A 22,949-nucleotide genomic window follows, 5' to 3' on the forward strand; every position below is an offset into this window, starting at 1 on the left:
AGGAAATGGGAGCAGGTCTAAAATAAAAAGCCCCCCCACACACACATGGGAATATATGCAAGACCTGGCACGTGGTGCAGGGTTTGAGGGGGTCATGGGTGGGGTCTGCTTTAATTTCCATTCTGAAGGGCAGAATGTATCTTTCCAAGATAAAGAAAGGGGGGGGGGGGGGGGGTTAGGAAGTCCGGCAGCACGCCAGCAAGGCGGAGTCCCATCCAAAGCCGAGTGCCTCCATGTGTTGCGCTGGTCACATGTGCTCCCTCGGCCCATGCACTAAACGCTGTAATTGGGCTCCAGAACCGCAGCACAACAACAAAGCGCGGCCCTCATAGTTTGATCGTCTCTCACGGAGCCAGGAAGTCCCGGGAGAGTCAGCAGGGCCACACAGTGGGACGGCATGAAGAGCCGCTCCCTCACAGGGTTTGTTTGAGCCGGACAGGCTTCCACCAAGATAACCGCAGAGCATTTGCCCGAGCTCTGCGGTGATGCAATAGGATATAAGATTATTTTAAAGGGTGTGTTTGGTTCCTTTAATTGAATAAAGTAGTAGTAGATAAGTAGCCCTCGTTCTGCATACCTGCCTCTTTTCTTTGTTATCGCGGAGCAAGGGTTTATTTTGGTGTGTTTTTTTTACCACCCCCCAGGACTAATGTGACCTACATAGTGTGCACCCGCCAGCCAATTGGCAGCGGCCACTCCGCACAGCCACAGACTATATATATGTGATTATATTTTTTTCGCCAATTGCATAATCTGCCGCGCACTTTGATCCCTTTTAATTATTTCATTCGTGTATTATGCAACCCGCATAAAGCCATTCGGTGCGCCCTGCGCGGTATATGCAGCGACGGATGCGGCACACGCGCACACTTTGCAATGCGTAAAAAAGTGCCCACGTGCAGTGCATAAACCACAAAGCCGATGTGGGAAAACACAATTATGTTTTTTCTCTTTCAAAATAAAACCTAAAACATCCCATAAACACATTTTCCTTTCAAAAAAAATTAAATAATCATAATTCCTCATTGTAATTGTTTCATCACCATGTGTCATTATGTGACTAAGTTATAGGACAACGTCTACAAACTGAGTTTAAAATACGCCTTCAAGTTCAGTAGAAGGCCACTATGTATGGTTTAATCCCGCCGGTAAAAAAACCACAACACATATCATTCACAACATATTGTGAGAAATATGTTACCCCCCGCGTGCCTCCTTTGTTGCTCCGTCTGACAGATCGTATCCATGCATATTTAATCGGATTCTCAGTCATCCGAGGCGACTGCACGAATCCATCTGTGTGCGAACCCCCCACAAAAAAATAAACACCATCTACACATTTTCATCCGCCAAGCCGTCAAAAGAAATAAACACCTTCACATAGAGCTGTTATGTGAGCGGCTCCGGAATAAACAGAAACATATCGGATCCACATTTGATCCAGATGTTCTGATCCACGCCTCACCTGGCAACACCGTTATCCTCCTTTATTTATTTTTCTTTCTTTCTATTTCTGGCTCCCATCAAGTCCAAGCCGAGGTCGTAAAAGAAAAGCCAAAGAAGTGAAGAAAAAAATCCTGAAATGTCCACATGTGTCTCCAGGACGGACGGATCCGGTGCGCTCTGGATCGTGCGGCTTCTCCTCCAAACTGCAAATAGCCAACTAAGGGGTTAACCCGGAGAGCCGCACAGCCGCGTTAACCTTTACAAAGAGCTGCTCCACGTGACAGGGAGAAGTGAGTCCTCACTGCCTGCATGGGAGCTTCTTTTTTTTAGTATCTCCCACAGTTGTCTGCATGCACGCTACTCACCCAAAAGCAGGTGGGTATTAAAAAAGAAATCCCAAAATATAAACCTGACCCTGAACGTTACTCACTCGTGATATTACTTATGTAAAGAAAATAAATATCAATAACAATATTACCCGAAATATATAGCGTATTCCGAAATCTGGGATAGACGTACTAAAAACAGGCTCCCTAAATGCACCACAACAACCTGCGAATAAGTATATGCAGCAGAAACCCCACAGCGCGGATGTGTTGACCCTGCCTCTTTACCACTGTGGCATATCCACATCCGCCTCCCTGCGTTTCCACCAAACTCACCGCACCTTTTTTTTTTTTTTTTGGATCCCTGAAGGAATCCCGGAACCTTTAGCTATCCCAACCCACACGCCCCCTCGTGCCTCACACATAGACCCTCACACAGTCTTAAGAGGGGGGCGAGGAGGGGGTGGTGGTGTGTGTGTGTGTGTGTGCGTGTGTGTGTGTGTGTGTGTGTGTGTGTGTGTGTGTGTGTGTGGGGGGGGGGGGGGGGGGTTCAACCTCGCCTTGACTTTGAGAAAATGCACAAGCACCAAAACAAACACTGGTGGTGCGAGAACGCACGACTCGCCAATACCGGGCATCGCATCCGGCGTCACATATTTAACGTAATAATGACGAAATGAACAATAACACAAACGTACCCTTTTTTTCTTCTTATTTGGCCTCTTTAAAAAGGACCGAATCCACACAGGACACCGATTTCCCGTCCAAACAATCCACTTCTGCGCATCGGCTCCCGGCCGTCACTCACACGCAGCTCTCCGATTCGCGCAGGTAAATGCAGAGAGTGGGAACACAGTGGCGCTTGTTTGCAGTGCGCTTCTCAAGTCATGTTTGCTCCAGTTACTCTCTCTCTCTCTCTCCCTCCCTCTCTCTCTCTTTCTCGCTCTATTTCCTCCTCCTCCTCTCTCTCTCTCTCTCTCTCTCTCTCTCTCTCTCTCTCTCTCTCTCTCTCTCTCTCTCCTTCTCCCTCAGAGTCTCTGAATGTATGTTAGTAGGTCAGTTGTTGCATAACAGGACGCTTTGAGTGCCTAGTCACGTTTTTGTTTCTCTCTCGGCTCTGCCCCCTCCCTTCCTCCCTCGCCTTCAAATCCTGTTGCAGGGGAGGAGATGCTGGAGGGGGAGGGATTTGGCTCAAAGCCAGACTCAGTCATAAACTCCTATGATACCCATAATAAGGTTACTAGACATTACAATACCCCCCACCCCCCAAAAAAGGCAGCGGAAACACCCACACACACACACACATACACACACACACACACACACACACCCACACACACACACACGGTGAGCTCAGGAATATGAAAATAACCCTGTTTCTATACTCACAGCTGGTGTTTTTGGAAACAAGCATATTCCCGTCTTTTGTGCCGATAGCAGACTTTGTCTCACGAGACTTTCTGAGTAACCGAATGCTTTTCTTTCATATGTGTTTCCTCTGATGACGTAAAGGGGCTCGGTACAGATGAACATTCCCCTAAATGTCAAACGGTTGTTTTAAGAGCCCGGCTGGGAAGTACACTTTACTCTAATTACCATTTTACTTAACATATTACTTACGTTATACTTCTACTCCAGTCAGAACATTTGTACTGCAGCAGGGTCCGACCAGTCTGCGTCCTGGTTCAGTCCTGCCCCCCCCCCCCCCCAGCAGCGTGGCGTCGGCAAAGCATGACAAGCTGGTTTCATAACCAGTTAAAAGTTCCTCACAGTCACTTTAAGGCAACAGTATGATAACATAGGAGGATTATTGTATACATGTAGCTGATGATTAAGTATAAGAATGGTTTGGGATTTAAATTAATTAGTAAAACATAGAGGAGTAAAAGGTATACTATCTTGCGCATATATAAGTGTAACGTATAAGTGTGTAAAGTAGCTGAAACCACTCAATCGAGATGTGAGTGTAGGTTCGTGTTTTGTACCGTGACCCCGCATGTCCTCCAGGAGGAACATCTTTGGGGTTTGTTGGTTGTTGTTTTCACCGCCCACATGGAGCTCGCCTGGCGCGCGCTGCGTCCGCATGAGCTCCCACGATAAGCCCCGAATCCGCTCTTACGCCGCTCCGCGTGGACTAAGCTCATTTGTGGCCAAGGAAAGGGTATGTTACGCAATAAGAGAGAGCGAGAGCGAGAGAGAGAGATTTTTTTTTGGTTTTTACAAAAACTTTATTTCTACATAGAACAATACGAACATACAGACACACTACCTAACTACACCCAACAACAAAAACCCTGAGACTCCCGACTCAGACCCCACTCAGTATGGAGTCGGGAGCCTCCTCTTCTTCCTCCTGCAGCATCTTCTTCTCAACCTCCTCCTCCTCCAGCATCTCCGTCCCGTCTTTCTCCTCCTCCTGGAGCCTCTCTGTCCCGTCCTTCTTCTCCTCCTGCAGCCTCTCCGTCCCGTCCTCCTCCTGCAGCCTCTCCGTCCCGTCCTCCTCCTGCAGCCTCTCCGTCCCGTCCTCCTCCTCTTCCTGCAGCATCTCTGTCCCGTCTTCTTCTTGCATCATCTCTCCTTTGTCCTCGGAGCAGGGCAGCCACCGTCGCCTCTGGAAATCTCTGCAGGACCTCATCACCCTCCCTTATCTCTCTCTCCACATTCTGCGCTATCTTCCTCAGTCTGTAGCCCTCTTGCTTTGTAAAGCTTGTACCTGCTTCACCGGCCATGTGGTGCCTAATGGACCTAGCGAGCCTCGGCATGTCCGAGAAGTGGTTGTCTATCACCACCCTCTGGTTCTTGGTCCTGACTAGATACCCCCTTATCCTGCCCACGCTGTACACTCCTGGCCTCTCCTCCTCCTCACAGGAGTCACCCTCAGCATCTGAGTAGGAGTCCTCCTCCAAAACGGCCTCAGACTCCTCCTCCCCTTTGCCCGAAGCCCCCTTCTTAGCCTGCGAGCTTTCCTCATCCTCCCTACTCTTCCTCTTCAGACGGTGAGCCTGACTCTTCTCCTCATCCACCTCCATGCCAACCTCACCGTCTGCCAACTCGACCTCAGCCTCCTGCCCACGTTTATCCCTCCCTGCCCCTTCCTCCTCCACCTGCTGGACCACCTCTGCCCCTTCCTCCTCCACCTGCTGCACCCCACCTCCCCCCTCCGTGCCCCCCCTCAGCACCCCACATCCCCCCGTTGTGCTCCCCTCCTGCCCCCCACACCCCCCCTCCCGTGCCCCACATCCCCCCTCCCGTGCCCCACATCCCCCCTCTTGCCCCCCACTTCCCTCCTCTGTGCTCCCCTCCTGCACCCCACCCGCCTCCTCCCGGCCTCCCTCCTTGTCCCCTCCGTCCTCCTGGCCTCCCTCCTTGTCTCCTCCGTCCTCCCGGCCTCCCTCCTTGTCCCCTCCGTCCTCCTGGCCTCCCTCCTTGTCCCCTCCGTCCTCCCCGGTGTCTCTCTCGGTCGGGTTCCCCTCGGCGCCGTCCTGTCCACCAGATGTCTTCTGAGGACAGGCCCTGCTCTGGTGTCCCTCCCTCCCACAACTAAAACACCTCATGTCATCTGACGTTGCGAAACAGACATATAAAACCCCCTCCACTCTCACTCTGAATGAGGTGTTCAGGGCCCCGTTCCTGTCGTTGAGGACCATGAACAGCTGTCTCCGGTGAGACACCACGTGTCCTGGGAGCTGAGACCTGAACCCAGAGGACAGCTTCCTCACCTGGGAAATAACCCTCCCGTACCTGGACAGTTCCCCCACCAAATCCTCGTCCTTCACGAACGGAGGAACATTGGACACCGTCACTTTAACCGCCGGTGTGTACAGAGGAGAGACGGGGACGTGCGTGTCGGACACCACGACTCCGCTCTCCACCACCGCGTCGGCCTTACTCACGGTGTCCAGGAAGATGACCACGGCTTTGTTCATCCGCGCTGCGGACTTCACGCTGCCGTGGCCGACCAGCACCCCCACCGCGAGGCTGCAGTCCTCCACCGAGCACGGGAACCCGGGTAAAAGTCGGATCCCGTGTCTCCTGGTTAAGTGCTGCAGCTCCATGCTACTGCTTAGCACGGCAGCGCGCGCTGCTCGGCTGCACACCGACACAAACACACACACACACTACACCCGCCAACCCACACACACAACCCCGTGAAACCTACACCCCGCTACCCACTCTCATACCCCACACTACCCGGTGAAATAACGATAATTAGCCACAAAAACGCTCTCAGCTACCACGCTCCTAACACTCAGCACTCCTTCCACTCCGAGAGAGAGAGAGAGAGCGAGAGATTGTTTTGATTCATCTCGGAACAGAAGGGGGGGGGTCCTAAATTCCTTGAAGGCCGTCGATATCTAATCATATCAAAGGCCACTGGCGGCTGGTGGAATTTTTTTGGTAGGGCCATCCAATCAATTTCAGCAAACAGATTCAATGAAAAAAGGATATCTTATTCATATAATTCAGTATATTAATATATATGATATATATATATATGTATATATCATATATAATAATATATATATATTATAATAATATTCAGTATAATATGATATATAATTACCATATAATATAAATATACAATATAAAAATCATACATTTATTATAATAAAATATAAATATCGTATAATATAAATCACATGAATATATATATAAAATATAATAGAACATGTTTATATATTAAGATGCCCCTATGAACGGATTAGTGTGCCTGTTTTTATCCACCTCCTCATTGTGTTTCTTATATTATATTCTAAATATAATTATCATAATTGTTGTATATATTGTGGCTCAAGGTGTGGCCAGGCACCGTGGCCCTCTATTGACCAGCCGCCACTGTCAAAGGCCCTTCCCTAATTTTTTTAAAGACCTGTGAGCGTGCAGGAAACTCGTGCCCTTTTTACAGTTATATTTCAGTTGGTGAGAACAAAAGCCTTAATTGCAGTGATTACTCCGTATGATTGCATTGTTTCTTGTCCTTGAATGAAGTTAAGGACTCTTCACCTTTGTACATGCGGTGATGATTTGTTCTCGTCTTTGTGTTCCAGCACACCTGTCTCACAGAGCGGACTTCATCTTGTGTTACGGTAAGCACTATCAAAGCCGAGGATGAATTATTTTTAATGTTTCATTCATTCAGCGGCCGCTTCACGCCTCTCCCCCCGTCACACCGCATCACCAGAGGGCGAACTCCGAATGCGGAGCCTCCAAAATTGGAACGCGCATCTCCGTTCCTTTGCACCTCTTTGTTTCCTCCTTTAGCTTGGCCCAGAGACTTGCACCCCCCTCCCCCTACAACACACACACACACACACACACACACAAACACACACGCGCACACGCACACACACATATATATTTACACAGACACGCACTCCGTCTCTGCATCACTCCCTCTCTCTTTTTGCACCCCTTCCTTATCCCCACCCTCATATTTTTTGTACCCCCCTTCCAGCTATGTCTGCAAGCGTTGCCATGGCAACTGTCGCACTGTCTGCCTAGCAACAGGCTTTATCCCTTCACTGCAAAAAAAAAAAGTGGGGGGAACAGAAATGGGGGGGCTGTGTTGCGTTTTTTTCTTCTTTTCATGTGGGTGAGGATGGTAGCGTAACAGCAGCGTGTTGCAGTAGATTCATTAAATCCGACTCCCTTCTTCTCCTCCACACCTGCAGCCCCCCCTCTTGTTACCCTTTCCGTGTCACCGCACTTCACTCTGGGAGATTTGTGGCCAGAGTGTTTGTATTCTTACATTTTAGAGGGCTCACAGGCGGGCCACCATAATTACATCATGTATCTATTTCTGTCACATATTCCCCTCAGAGCGTTTACATGCAAAAGCATGTCTTCTGTAGTAATGCAACTATTAGAGGAGGATTGTTACATATTACAATAGCGATGACGTCTGTATCGCATCGACTATATCTCTTTGCTCTCATTTCTATTGCCCCCTTTTTTACATTCCTGCACATTTCTGCCGTCACGCAAGTCGTGCGCACAGTCGCCGCATTTATCCATGATCGTCACCATGCCAACTGCCTCGCTGACCCGCAGGAACAGAGCAAATGGCAGTGATACCGAGAGTATGATTCATATCTAAAGGTAGACGCTGACACACGAGAGTCCGGGCTGCGTGGCGGTGCTGATGGTGTTGTTTTCGCTGCCCCCTGCTGACTTCTTTTTTTAAAACAGAAATTACCAACCCAAGCCAAGGGAGAACACGTTTGGCTTTGATCCAACATTGCATTGTGTTGTCATTGCATAATGACATGATCTATGTCACATTCCTGCTATACACGAGTCATCATCATCGAGGGTTTCCAAACATGTTAGAGTGATTGCCGCCCCATCCTCTGTCTCCCTGTCTCTTTGTCTCTCTGTCTCCCTGTCTATTTGTCTCTGTCTCCCTGTCTCTTTGTCTCTGTCTCCCTGTCTCTCTGTCTATTTATCTATCTGTCTCTTTGTCTCTCTGTCTCTTTGTCTTCCTGTCTCTTTGTCTATCTGTCTCTTCGTCTTCCTGTCTCTTTGTCTCTGTCACCCTGTCTCTCTGTCTCTTTGTCTATCTGTCTCTTTGTCTCCCTGTCACCCTGTCACCCTGTCTCTCTGTCTCTTTGTCTATTTGTCTCTGTCTCCCTGTCTCTTTGTCTCTTTGTCTATTTGTCTCTGTCTCCCTGTCTCTTTGTCTCTCTGTCTCACCATTTCTCTGTCTCTCTTTCTCTCTCTCTGTCTCCCTGCATTTGTTCGGACTTGTCAGCCTCTTGTTGTCCTTGTTCTCTCATTAACGCTTATTAGGGGAACACATGTTCGGCATTGTTTGTGGTCATTATTGTCTGTATTATGTATTTGCAGCAATGGACGTTACATAACAGTGGGGCATCGTTCTGTCTTTTCTATTTTTAAAGGGGGCACTCAAGTGGTTTTGTTTGACACAAGACTTTTATTCCCGTTACATTCCCATAATGCACCTTCCATTGGAGGCGCATTGCCCCCTGTTCGTTGTAACAAAAGCCCTCTGTTAACCCCGATGACATCACTGTTATGACATAATCAGGGTTGTTTTTGTTGAGCTGCACGGAGCCCCCCCTCCTCCACACACACACACCTCCCCTCCACAGAGCTATACAGAATACTGTTTCTGAAAAGTTTGTATTGTGTCCCTCCAGTAATCACCACCAGGATGTCTTGTCAAATGTTTTTTTTATTTTTGTTAATATGAAAATGTATACATGAAAGACGGCAGACATTAAATTCTTCCCCATCACCTGGGTACAGATAACATGGTCAAACAAATGCACTCAGGGGCCGCGGGCAGGAGACCATGAAGGGATCCTCCATGTGACCAGTGATGAGCCTCGAGGGTTTAGTGAGGAGGAAAAACCAGAGGAAAGAAACCTTTCTTTGGAGGATTTCCCATCAAGTTTAATTTCCTGCGTGTGTCCGCAGCCTCCGGGCAGAGGGGCGGGATCACCTCCTCCATCGCGATATGTCGCAACCAAAACCTGCTCGCCGACTTCCGACCGGGCCCGCTGTCACTCAATAAACGGGAGGCGGAGCTCGCGTTTATTAACAGTTTGGTGCACAGTTTTGGTCGTCACAGTGTGTGGGGCGGATAGAGAGAAACTTTACGGATAAGACTCCCTGACTGAGTGTTTCGTTGAGACATTTATTACAACACAATACAGCATTCGAAATATAAAAACAAAAAAACAGACATTGTTAAAAGTTCGTTAGACTTGCAGTTCGTTAGACTTGCAAGCTTTTTCTTTTATCAGTCCACGTGAACGCCGAGTGTGGTCCTGACACACACACACACACACAAACACACACAGTCCTCAGTTGACCTTGGCCATGAGCTGCTCTGTGAAAAGCTTCTTCAGCTGCGCCACCTCCTCGCTCAGAGAGTTGAGCTGCGACTTCAGGTGAGTGTTCTCGTGCTTGTACTGGACCTCGTTGGGTCCCTGGAGGCCGGCAGCCGAGGCGCCGTACTGGGGGGACTGCCTCCCCTTTCGGCTCTCCTCGCCCTCCAGCTGCTGGAGCCAGGAGCCGGCGAAGTGCCCAGTGGTTGCCGGTTCTCCTACACCCGGCCCTTTGGGGGCCTCTCTCGGGGCTTCCCGTCCTGCTGCGGACGGCGCGGGGCTTCGCCTCTCCCCCACGGCATCAAACGCCTCCCCGCAGCCGGGGTTCTTGAAACGCAGCTTGTGGGGGAGGTTCCATATCGCCTCGGCATAGTCTGACTTTCCCACGGCGGCTCCTGCGGTGTGGTGGACACTAACGGGGGAGTGATGGAGGTCGCAGCCCAGCTCCTCCGCCCTGTGCGGGGATAATTTCCCGTGGTCGCTCAGCCGGTCTTCAAAGAAGATCGGACTGCCCACGCCGGACCCGTCTGGTGTGGAGAACCCAGAGTCCTCCGACATGTTGCCGGCGTCCCTGGAGGCCCTGGAGCTCAGCTGCCCGGTCTGGTTGTTGGCATGGGAGGTGGAGGAAGTGTGGAGGCCTCCGTCGCCTCTGTGGAGGTAATAGTGGGGAGACAGGGTTTGGGCGCCGTGGTTGGGGGCGAGAGGCAGAACAGAGGCGCTGGAGGAGTCCTTGACCAGCCCGAAGCGGAACTTGAGAGCCAACAGCTCGGCCCGGAGGCGGGCGTTCTCCTCCAGCAGAGCCAGGACGCGGCTCTCCAGGACCATGTCGTTCACGCGGCGCTTCTCCCGCGAGCGCTTGGCCGCCTCGTTGTTCTTCCTCCGCTTGTCCCAGTAGCCCTCGTCCTTTTTGTCCACCGGGATGAACTCGCGCTTGCGCCGCACACTGGACGAGGGGCTCTCCTTGCGCTTGACGGCCGAGGTGCGACCCAGAAGGGAGCGCGCCAACAGGCTGCTGGAGGTCAGGATGGACACGGTTTCATCTGTGAAGGACAGAGGCCCTCCTCCTCCTTCTCCTCCTCCGCCACTGGGATTCCCGGGCGACTCAAGAGTCTGGAGAACAGCCACATCCTGCTGGCCCATCACCTGCTGGGACTCTTCCTCATACATCATCATGCCTCTCAGGTAGGGAGAGGGTAGTGAGTGAACCACCGAGTGCTCGCTGCGCTCTGAGGATGCAGCAACAGTGCCACCTGGCGATCAAACAGAGAGAGGGACATCAGAAGTGGGATTTAGTGGTTACGCAAGAGCCATTACAACACAACGTTATGTAACACCCCCCCCCCCCCCCCCATTACATCTCTCCAGTAAAACAGGAGCGACTTGTACCATAACCTCACCTACACAATCTGAAGTACATATGGATTCCGGTGTGACACGAGCCCATTACAAGTGTAACCTCCATGTCGGGGTTGTTCTCTTAAGCCCGTCATCGGTTTCCGGTCCCACTGCTCTGCGCTGACCCACATGTTGGGGACATCTTTTTGTTGGTCCTTATCTAATCTGACCCCGCTCTTTTTTACACCAACCGACTTTTATTTAATTTATTTTAAGCAGCAGCGCGAGCGAATAAAACGTCGAAACGTGTTCTTGTTTGAAAAGAGATCAGAAGAGCCGGAGCCTTTACGTCTTGTTTAAAGCTTATTCTGATCTGACTTTTTTATCTTGTCCTTTTATTTAGAGAAATGATACTCAGGTTTCTATAATAATAATAATAATAATGATAACAATAATACTACTAAACTTATTACAAATAATAATCATACCTGTAGAAGGATCAGTTTTTCTCCGCCGGTGCGCAACGTCTCTCCGTCGGGTCCGAGGAAGAAGTCTCCCTCTCTCTGTCTCTCTCTCTCTTAAACACTGCGGATCCCCTCGGCGCTGTTACTTCATATTACGATCATCACCTCCACTCTGCTCCACTTGGAAAAGCGCAGCTCCTATTTGTAACGTCGAGTTCAGCTCGGGACGGTCTCTATCCTCACATGAACCGGCGGGGCCCTTTTTGTGTGCGCGTCTTTCTGGGACCGCCTCCATCTGTGATTCCGACACCCCCTCCCTCCCAACCCCCCTTCCCCCAGTTCAGGCATCATCACCGCCATCATCATCATCATCATCTGACCTCCCTTGCCCCGCCCCCTTGCCCCCCCCCCCCTCTGTGATAGGATAATACGTTTTTGGGGGGGTTTCAGAAGTCTGTTTGGTGTCTCAGAAAAACGCGGTGAGATAAAACAAAAATGTCCTAAGCTGCACAAGTGTGATTGGTGCACTACTTTTTTTTACGCAGCACTCAAAATATGTCCACGTGGATTTATGTCTGACCCCGAAATATATACGTTGCATCACAACGCATGGCTATACTGTCTTTGTCTCTGCGAATGAGTGTTTGGCCAACACAATTATACGAGATGCCGTCATGTTGATTGGAAAACATCTAAAAAACATTTCTTTACTTGGTGTAATAACAATGCACATCTGGCGTACAAATTACATAAATCCTGTTAGCGCAAATGCCGGCGTCGGATCACTCTTTGCTCAGGACTTAATGGCAGATTGCACGCACATAGCACACACAGTTGCACTAACAGGCTAATCCGGTATGTTGAGCTCAAAGAGAATTTAAAGGGACAGCAGCTGCTTTCTCTTTTTTCTTTTTGGGAAACTATACATGGAACCCGTAAATAGTGTGTTTTCAAAGCTACATGCCACATAGTTGCTGCTTAAAACACTGCAAAAACTATGTCATGTGTCGTACCTAACAAAACACAAGATACACACACGCAATAATAATAACGCATAATGATCCACGGCACTTTGGGTGTCAGAGGTTCAAGTAGTGTTATCTTGTGCGTTACCCAATATGTGAAATCATAATGTGCCATTGATCCTCTGCAGTGCATTTGAGTGGTTGCCTGTGTGTGCGTGTGTGTATGTGTCTTTGGTATGCTGACAACACGTGTGCCGAGTGTGAGGGCGGCATGAGGTCTCACCTGACCCCATGTTTTTACAGTGACCGGGACACAATGAACCATGAACCGCATCATATCACATATGTAAACTCCCTGAGCAAACAGTGCCGGGGCCCCTCAGCCCTCACCCCTCACCGCCTGGCCACCTTTGGTTCTCTGAACACGAGGCCGTTGGACAGTGCTATGCTAACGGTAGCCGGTTAGTTTTGCTTAGCATAGCACCAATGGGGTAGGGGGCGGGGCTAGCATGGCACTGTCCAAAGGTGAAAAAAAACAACAAAGTTAGATGAAGTTGGTAAAGTGTGTGTTGGCTTGGACCGTCGTAGATCAGAATGACCTGTCCCGCTTGCAGGTATTATAACTGTTAATGAGTTACCTTCTCCCTTATAACGGCTGTTGCAAATCACTGCGAACACGGCTTGTGTTTTCTAAGACATTTTGACGTAGAAGATGATAATTCACCAGTGCCATTTACTGGGCACAATGGTTTTGATGCGTATCTGATGCAGAAAGGCCTCACAGTCGGAGACTAACAGCTGAGTGCAACGCGACAGCAGTTGAGCAACATCACCGCAGAAGAGCACAGAGAGAAACCAGTGGCGACTGGCCAATAGAGGGCCGCGGGGCCCCACCCACCTTGAGCCACAAAAAAAAAGTAGACAAAAATTATAATAACAATATTAATTATATTTATAAATTATACAAATGTGCAATATTTGTGTTTTGGAGATCTGGAATGCACCCAGTAATATTTGTAAAATAGAATATCTGCGCAAAATATATGCTTTTCCTTCACTTCCTCTCTGCCTGTCTGCGTGTCTCAGCTGCAGCTGGGGCCGATTTGTTTTGGCCCAGAAGAGGTGGGTCTAAGAAACAGTTTAGCCAATTACTGATTAAAGATATAAATGAGTGATATACAATTTAGCCAATCCACGTCCTAAAATAGGTTCAACTTTGGGCCAAAGTCATCTGGCCCAAAAGCTGCGCGTTCTCAACAGGCGCCTTTTTTAACAACAGACAACGGCCACCATGAGCGCTTCTCTTCCAAGAAGACCCGACCCTGTAAAATTAACTGGGACATTTTAATATATAAATATGTTCTATTAGATTTTATATATATATATATATATATATATATATATGTGATTTATATTATACAATATTTATATATTATTATAATATATTTATGATATGTATATTGTATATTTACATTAGATGATATTTATATATCATATTATACTGAATATTATTATATGATATATATATATATATATATATATATATATATATATATTAATTGAATTGTATGAATAAGATGTTCAAAGCTTATTTTTGGGGAGTTTTTCCTGATCTGATGTGAGGTCCTGGGACAGGGATGTCGTATGTGTACAGATTGTAAAGCCCTCTGAGGCAAATTTGTAATTTGTGATATTGGGCTATACAAAATAAACTGAATTGAATTGAATTGAATGTCCTTATTATGTCAGTGTTGGAATAAATGTTAAATATTTAACTACAAAGTAGAAATGCTTGATACTTTTTTGCATTGAATCATACTGGGATGTTTGCTGAAATTGATTGGATGGCCCTACCAAAAAAAAAATTCCACCAGCCGCCAGTGAGAGCAACACATCCTCATGCAACCGCTTGTACGATATGTATACCTCACGGAAAAGTTACTTAAGTATGCAAGTTAAGTGACAAATAAGTCAACGTTGACAAACATCTGCCTCCATCCGCCCACCCAGCGTGTTTTTGCTCCATTTGCTGCTCGTGCTGAACCTTCTCCGCATCCGCGGCATCACAATGCGGAAACCGCTTTGAGGGCACGTGATGACGTGTCAGTCAGGCTGTAGGAACCTCCCAGCTCAATGCAAAGGGATCGCTGGTACCAACAGCAAACCAAATAAACGTGTGCTCATGGTGGTGTTTAATGGAGCGTTGCAATCTGCCGGCCATGCTGCTGCCTTCTGGCCGCTCTCACAAAGAAGCCGTTGGGATATTACATTAGTAGGACGTCGGCTTTGCAAGCCGCCACCTGTGGGTGGTTAACTTAAAAAGTGCCAGGAGGACTCATCACATAAACAGACAATGGCGAGAGTTGTAACACCTGTTATAAAATGGTGAAACTGTACGTTTTATATCCGTAGTATGAGCGGGTTCTGTCAGTTTTTGAAATAACTCAAACCACAGAACACCCATAAATTAACTTTTTATTACTGAGAAATTCTCTACTTTTTCTCCTGTAACGATGTAAAGATAACGATGTAAAGATGGAATTGCATACTTGGATGGGGAGAATACAAAACCAGAAGTTTTATTGAGGTGATTATTTCTTGTGTTGAACGCGCTCATACAAGAATGTCTCCCTGCAGAGTCACAAAACGGCCGTTCGATGCGTGCAAAAGGAAGTGAGTTACGCCATACATTTGGTTCTCAGTTCAGTTTTTGAAATGTCTGTATGTAACACATCTTGAGAAAGTGAGTTGTTTTTACTTCACAACCCCCCCCCCTCCCAAGAAAAGAAAAGAAGAAAAGCCCTTGAAAGAGGATCTTAGCACTTCTCTCAGAGACGAAGCAGAAAAAGTGTTGCCGAACGACTTCGCTGTGTGATGATTTGTTTGCGAAGATGTTCACACACGGGGTGGGTGGTGGGGTGCGCTACTTGAGTTCAACAAGTTTGAGCCGAATTCTTGACATTCTAGCACAGGCTCTTTATGGAACGGCTCACCTTGTAGCTTTGACCTGCGGGGGGAGGAGGGAGGTGGGAGTGGGGCAGATACTGCTGTAAACAGAGCGCATTGTCTCAACTGAAAAACATCCCGCTCCTCAGGGGAGCTCGCACAAATTTACTGAACTGAGCAGTGTGTGTGCGCTCACATATAAAAGGGCAGCGTTCCCAAGAGTCACAAAGCAGCAAGTTATCACTTGTATAACTTGGTACGCCAGTCAAGGTTCGGATTCCTAGACATGCGAAAGCAGCTTTGAAATAAGAGAAAAGGAGACTTTGGAGTGTGGCGACTATTTGGTGTTTTTATTTATTTATGCGTAGCTGCGATAGTTAGTTATACTAACTAGCTTTCTACCTACAGTAGCGGCCAAGCGTTATTTCTATGGCTAAAGAGCACATAGTCCACGGACTCCATTAACCTTTGTTTAAAGGGAATCTACATCCGCCAGTTACGAGGACACAAAGTGCGGTTCTTTGCGGTTATTCTCCGAAACGCCAGAGGGACAAACTAAATGCACTGTTGACGAGCGCCGCCGCCAAAAGAAGACATGAACCGTAGTTGTTCGTAGTTAACCCCCAAACTCATACCACATGTTCCTGGACTACTTTATTTCCTTTATAAAATCCCTGTTAAGAAAGACATCAAGTATCCACGACCAGCACGTCCTCTCGCAAGGTTATGACTTCAAGGTTATGACTTGTCTTTTTCACACTTTTTCTCGGACTAACTAGCTGCATAGTGCAAAACAAGAAGATTGCAGCATATTTATTCCAATGTTCAGCCAGGGATTCCAGCTTTAGGCCCAGTCTTGTAGCATGACCTCATGCATGTAGCAATGTGTATCAATGTGTAAGACCTCTTTTACCATAATTGTTTGCTTAAAAACATTACAAAGTCAGTCAGAGACTCAAACTGTGAGAAAAAAGAACAAAGTGTTCTAGCTTTTCTAACGTGAGGATTTGGTGCTTTTTTTAGCCGACATGATATTAAAAATAATTGGGGTTTCAATTCAATTCAATTCAGTTTATTTTGTTTAGCCCAAAATTAGAAATTACAAATTTGCCTCAGAGGGATTTATAATCTGTACACATATGACATCCCTGTCCCAGGACCTCACATTTGAACAAAACCTCACATTTGAACGAAAGACTTCGGGAAGAAATAGAGTTAGTAATGTGCAATGGAGAGACGTACATTTGTCCTTAAGGAGAGAGAGAAGAGGAGATAGGTGCTCAGTGTATCCTAAAACGTCCCCCAGCAGCCTATAAGCCCTTTAGCAGCATGTCTAAGGACTGGACCAGGGCAAACCTGATTCAGCCCTAACTATGAGCGCTGTTAAAGAGGAAAGTCTTAAGTCTATTCTTAAATGAGGTGACTGTGTCTGCCTCCCGGACTGAAAGTGGAAGCTGGTTCCATAAAAGAGGAGCTTGATAACTGAAGTGCAGCTCTCTAGTGGGGCAATATGGTACTACAAGCTCCTTAAGATATGATGGTGCATCACCAATCAAGGCTTTGTAGGTGAGGAGAAGATTCTTGATTTTACAGGAAGCCAGTGCAGAGCAGCTAATACAGGAATAATGTGATCTCTTTTCTTAGTTTTTGTGAGTACACGAGCTGCAGCATTCTGGATTAACTGGAGGGACTTAGAGACTTATTAGAGCAGCCTGATAATCTAGTCTAGAAGTAACAAACGCGTGAACCAGTTTTTGTGCATCTTTTTGAGACAAGATGTGTCTGATTTTTTAAATGTTACATAGATGAAAAAATGCTTCACGTGGGAGTTAAAGGACAAGTCTCGGTCAAAGATAACGCCGAGATTGTTTACGGTGGTGTTGGATGCCAGGGCAATGCCATCTACAGAAACCACATCACCAGATAATTGATCTCTGAGGTGTTCAGGGCCGAGTAAAATAACTTCAGCTTTATCTGAGTTTAACATCAGGAAGTTGCAGGTCATCCATGTTTTTATGTCTCAAGACACGTTTGAATTTTAGCGAGCTGGTTGGTCTCCTCTGGTTTGATCGATAGATATAATTGAGTATCTGCATAACAATGAAAGTTCATGGAGTGTTTCTTGATAATATTGCCCAAAGGAAGCAAGGTAAAGAAAACAAGAACATCTGTTTGACCTCACCTTGGGTGACTTTAACTGCTTTCTTTTTGACACTTTATAGACAAAGCAGTAAATGGATCAAACAAGAAAAATAATCATTAGCTAAATTAAATATAATTTCTTGTAATTCTATTCAAGATTTAAGAGACATTCTCAGTGCTTTAATACTTACAAATTACGTTGCTCTTTCCAGGGAATGTCCTTGATAATTATTAATTCCGCCCCGTCCCGCATCAGCAGTAATAGTTCTCAGGTTTTGGAACATTTGTGGCGGTCACGGTAATTTAAATGTGTTTGAACAAAGCTTTTAAAACAATGGCAGAAGTTGTCAAAAAATAAAATAAAAAAGCACCAGTTTTCCAGAGGACAGCTAACACAACTATTGAGAGATTCTCCCCGCCTGCAAACGGCATACTTTTTGCATCCTGGCTTTCTTCATAATTCATCTGCCCTGGTGGTGGGTAGCAGGGTGGATATAAATACCCCATGCCCTGCTCTTGCCAAGTGGGTGGCGGTGACGAGACTCACAGCGAGATTGTTTACACCAGGCGACGGGGCTCTGCGCCGGGGAGTCGGCCGGGAGGTGTCAGGCCAAGTCGGCGGGTCCAAAAGCACATTACGTAAAGAGCCCCGCAGGAGGTGGCTGGGGACGAGCCTAAAATACACTGCGAACTAGGCCACAGGGGAAGTCCGGAGAGGAGGACAGTTGGATGGAGACACACATAGATGGCCGCTGACCACCTTCAGCTTGAACTTGTGCCTGCACCTGTGTTTCGTTCCACGCATTTTTTAAATGTCCCTCCCTTTGTTTCCATCCCCTTGGTTTGCACTTCTTTTCTTTTTCCGTAGAAAACTGCAGTGACACAGTATCATCCAGCTCTGCCTCATGTCGCGCTATGTCATGTGATAACACTCGTCAACAGGCATTATGCAAGATAGGAGGACCAGTCAGTAATATTAGATATTAACAAATACAAATAGAGTTTTCATGGTGGTATTCCATCAAATCGTGTGGTTGGCATTTACCCTCCCTCTTCGTTTGTTTATCTTGACTCTGCTCCATCTCTTCCTCCAATTACACAAACACATTACATTATTTACAGGCTGCTGTTGCAGCATATGTGATGTCACTTTTTAACTCAACCGCTCGACCGAAGTCCTGTAGCACCGGGTCATTTCTCGTTGGGGGAACATGCTTGTTCGTTTTCATGCCAAGAATTTTAGATGAGAAGATCGAGGCCACTCTCATGTATCAATGTGAAGCTAAATCACCTGCAACCTGATTAGCTTAGCATAGCATAGCATAACACAAACAGTGTGTTTTTCTGGTACGGATTAAACAAACAAAGTAAATTAGCGACCTTTTCTGACAAAGCTAATGCTAGCTATTTCCAGTCGTCATGCTAAGATAAGCTCAGTGGCTGCTTGCGGATGCCGCATGTTTGGTGCACAGGTGTCAATTTTCTCGGCGAACTCTCGACAAGAACGGGAGAAAGCGCATTTCCTAAAAATGTCTAGCTTTCATTTAAATGTTCATTCGCACTTCCCCCTTCTCCAATATTTATATCTAGAAAAATGTATAAAAGCAAAACAAAATTTAGCTGCCTCGCTACTTTTTTTTCGTTTTCAGCTTGGCTGGTGACTAAGAAAAATGCAGTTAAAAAGAGAGCCGTGCTCATGTTTATGAATCACTGCTCCCCTGAGACGTGCACCAGAGCCACATTTATGTAACAGCTCGTCTATACTGCAGACACACAGTAGCCTCCATACACATGAGAGTTTTGGGGGAGCTATAAATAGGCCGTGACTCACTGTGTTTGACTTGGGAGGGGGGTTTCATAACAAGCAGAGCGTGCGTGTCCGTGCACATGAGAAGTATAATGTTTATTGATTGGTTTGTAATGGGCTGTAATATATGCTCCCCTAACATAAAACCTCAGCCGTGACCTCAGTCTGCTGCACCAGGTGAGTCTATTTCTTTATCTGGGGAGACCGCACGCAGCTCACCTCCCTGACACAGAGGCAGCAGAAATGTCAGCATCATTCGAGCCTCGGCCCCCCCGACACACATCAGAAGGAAAACATTTGGACATGCACTCAGACCGGTCGTGGGGGGAAGAAGCCAAGAGGCTCGCGCGTCTATTCTTGGGCTCTGAACTGCGTCACGCTGTTTCCGAAGCAACCAATTTCGAGCGCTCGGGGCGGCGGCCTGGCTTATGAAATGCTCATAAAGGAAATTACGCATGTTGGTGGGCGTGGAGGCTCGGCGGGGGGGGGAGGTTGCAATTTCTTCTTCTTATTATTATAAACTCCTCGGTTCTTCACAATAAGGATCGGGTTATCCTGACATCTGCAGACGCCATGTGACGTAATGATTCTGTTGACCAACAGCACACTCCGGCCTGCTGCTCTCCGTGTGTGCCCACTACACGCTGCATAGATATGCAAATAAACAGTAACAACAATAATGGATTCTTAGTTTAAGATGAGTTTTTCAAAAGAGAAATGTAGAACTTTATTAGCAAGAGAGGAAGAAATATTAAATACGGGACCGTTTGAGAATGGGGAGGTGGGGGAGTGGTATTAACTGAATCAAAATATTGTAAATGAATAAATACAAATCTTCTTTGGACGCTTCCCTTTGACAACACAATATATCTCATAATAAAACATTTATGAAAACAAAAAGGGTGACTATTCGAAGCAGTCAACAGTTAATCCAACGCAGAATGAGTCGACAGAAAACATGCGGCAGCTTTGTGGCCGCTGACGGACCAAAGCGCAACAATATTTTCTCTTGATATAAATACGAATTGGGTCAGATGATGCTCGAGCCCGATGTGTATGAGATCATATCAATTACATAATGCCGAGAGTGCTGTATATGTTTCTTCCAGACAGCTTCTTCCAGAAAGCTTCCAAAGAGCGCACTATCAAAAAGCCAAATTAGAGCTATCTTTGTGATCTAACTATTTTGTAACCTTATACGATTTTACGTTTTTACAATAAGTCTCAAATGTTTTTACTTTTTGAAAAGTAAAGCCAATGCTGAAGTGTCTTAAACTTGCAATTTTTCTCATGGCTGTCAAGGGGCGACTCCTCAAGTTGTCTGGTTGTATAGAAGTCTATGTTTCATGTGTTAAAAGCTGCATTCTCTCTACAGACCACCAGGGGGAGACTCCTCTGGTTGTATAGAAGACTATAGACTTAAATAGACCATAAAGCACAGTATGCTTTAGGGCGGGGCTACCTTGTTATTGACAGGCCGCTACCACGGAGTTGTCCGTGTTTTCTTCTGACAACTTTAATCTTTCCATGTTGAGTTTTCAGTTCCTGAACATTGTCGGCCCCCTCGTGTTCCTTCTGGTTGCAAAAGGCCAGACTAGTCACGCCGACTACGTCCACTTCTTATATAAAGTCTATGATGGCAAAACAATACAGCAAAAACACCCCCCCATTTTCATCCAGCCCCTAAGATGTGAAATGGACTGAATCCAAAGCAATAAAAAGCAAGTTTATAAAACTGTACTTCAAAGATTTAAGAGGAGATTTTCCCCTCGGTGCTCTCTCAGCGTTTGTTTGTCCGCGTTACCAAAAATTCATCTCAACGGCACAATGCTATAAGCATAACTCGATGAACAACATTCCCCCCTGTTGCTGTTCAGTTGGCGTAAACAACCCCATCCGTCTCATTCAGGCACCGGTTCACAGCGCTGTCATAATGCAGCTGCAGCTCGGAGCAGAAGCAGAGCGGGAGGAGCTGCGGATGTCGTAACTTGTCTGATTAGACGTCAGGAGGGCAGGCTTGGATAAAATGGGGCCGGCGTTACTGAACAATTCAAGTTGAAAACAAAGGGCGTATAGAGGAGGATAACGTGGCCGTTGCTAGTTATGTAACGCGAAGCTGCGCGGTTGCATAATCCGTTCATAATCAGAGGGTGAAACAGATATAGGTGGCCCAGTTTCCACCTCGCTCATTCCAGCATGGCGGTGGCTCGGTGTCCCGAGTGCTCGGGTTCACCCGGGGCGGCGCTGGCAGAGGGTTTGATTCCGGTTGAACCTCAGCCATCGCATTTGATCGTTGTTTACAATGAAGAAACAATGAATTTCTTCTTCTTCCTGCTGCTGCCTGAATATGGACACATGTTTTTGGCGTGAGTCATAATTTTGTTTGTTTCAATAATCTCTCCCGCTGTCTGAAAGTGGTTGGCGTGAGAGACTGGAGCACAACCGCTCTGAGCCATGTCGCACAGATCACATCCAGAGTCCTGTCTCCTGTACTTTGGTTTGTTTTCCTTTAGTGATCCTTGTTTTGGCAGCAACAAGGTGGACATATATGAATACGTTACGGGTGTAATGGTCTGCAGTTTCTCTGTTTAACCGATACTGTACTTTGGTTAAAATGTACATGGTTACAAAATATGAATGATTAAAAAATAAGAAAATAAACCGTTTTTAGGATTTTAAAAGACGAGGCCAAATGCAAAAAAACAACTCAAAAAGGTCAAAAGCACTAGAAAAGCCAAATAAGTCAAAAGACCAAAAAGCTAAAAAGCCCAGTACCCCAAAAAAAGCCAAAGACCCCAAATGCCCCGAAAAAACGTACAAAAGCCCTTTGAGGCAAAAAGCCTTCAGTCCCCGATACTTTGTTGTCTCCCCGTATTTATACATCTTTACTTGGTGCATCTTTCACCTCCAGATCCATATTTGGTGAACAACTAAACATGACCAAACTATTAGAGCCCTGCACTACGTAGCACTCAGTTGGTAGCCTCGCCTTCAAAGGTTCCCGGCCGGCCGCCATTGGTGGAATATCGGTTACCATTGTTGCAGTATCTTCACCAAACTCTGACAATGATCAGGCCAGAGTAAGTTCAACCTTCGGTTTTCATCATTAAACAAACACTAAATGACATGAGACGTGAGATATATGTCAAGAATAAAATCATGACTGAGACCAAAACACCCTGAGCTCAATAGAAGGAAAGAATTCCACTTATCATAGAGAATGAAACTCGGAAGAATCAACACCAAATGAATCTGAATGACGATCACATTACAAATGAAACAGTGAATTAGGCTTTGGGATTACCGCTTCCTGGACTCTATGGCTGAAGGTCACGAGAGTCGCGCTGCGCAAATGTCGAGTCAGCCGTGAAAACCGCCGAGAGCTTTATGACCTTGTACTTCCTGCTGCTGCCAGTACCAGAGTTCATCTGTGGCACACGGCAGTACCGTTATTTCACAATGTTGCATAATGTTCCTGAGTAATTGGTTAATTCCCAATAAGATGAATACAAAAGAGAAGTAAATGGAGAGTTAGGTTTGGATGGGGTGTGCTTTGGACAGTTTAACAGTTTAACAATGCCCTCTGAACAGATATCTCTTCAGCCCGTCTTAAACCACAGACCTTATTACATCGAACATGAAGAAAAATCATTCAAACTTGACTT

The 22,949-nt window shown here is 46.6% G+C and overlaps 2 protein-coding genes across 6 annotated transcripts in view; both read right to left on the reverse strand.

Annotated features, from left to right (window-relative positions):
* LOC117735607 (nuclear factor interleukin-3-regulated protein-like) overlaps window positions 1-22,691 on the reverse strand; it is a 29,511-nt gene extending 6,820 nt beyond the window's left edge. The window contains exon 1 of one of the 5 annotated variants that reach the window (XM_034540319.1): window positions 22,589-22,691. The gene's annotated coding sequence lies outside the window, so the exon portion shown is untranslated. Of the gene's footprint in view, window positions 1-1,465; window positions 1,645-2,470; window positions 2,746-3,161; window positions 3,345-3,392; window positions 3,406-22,588 lie in introns of those variants that run through there. The other 4 variants (XM_034540323.1, XM_034540322.1, XM_034540318.1 and 1 more) reach the window with 4 other exon arrangements.
* Window positions 8,950-11,741, reverse strand: nfil3-6 (nuclear factor, interleukin 3 regulated, member 6). The gene is made up of 2 exons (XM_034540324.1): window positions 11,449-11,741; window positions 8,950-10,875 (listed from the first exon to the last, which is right to left on the reverse strand). The coding sequence occupies exon 2, from the start codon at window positions 10,796-10,798 to the stop codon at window positions 9,602-9,604; it is 1,197 nt and encodes a 398-aa protein (XP_034396215.1). The 5' UTR covers window positions 10,799-10,875; window positions 11,449-11,741; the 3' UTR covers window positions 8,950-9,601.
* Window positions 22,692-22,949: the final 258 nt, after the last annotated feature.

The sequence above is a fragment of the Cyclopterus lumpus genome, chromosome 8, assembly GCF_009769545.1.
Source record: "Cyclopterus lumpus isolate fCycLum1 chromosome 8, fCycLum1.pri, whole genome shotgun sequence".
Taxonomy (NCBI): Eukaryota; Metazoa; Chordata; class Actinopteri; order Perciformes; family Cyclopteridae; genus Cyclopterus; species Cyclopterus lumpus.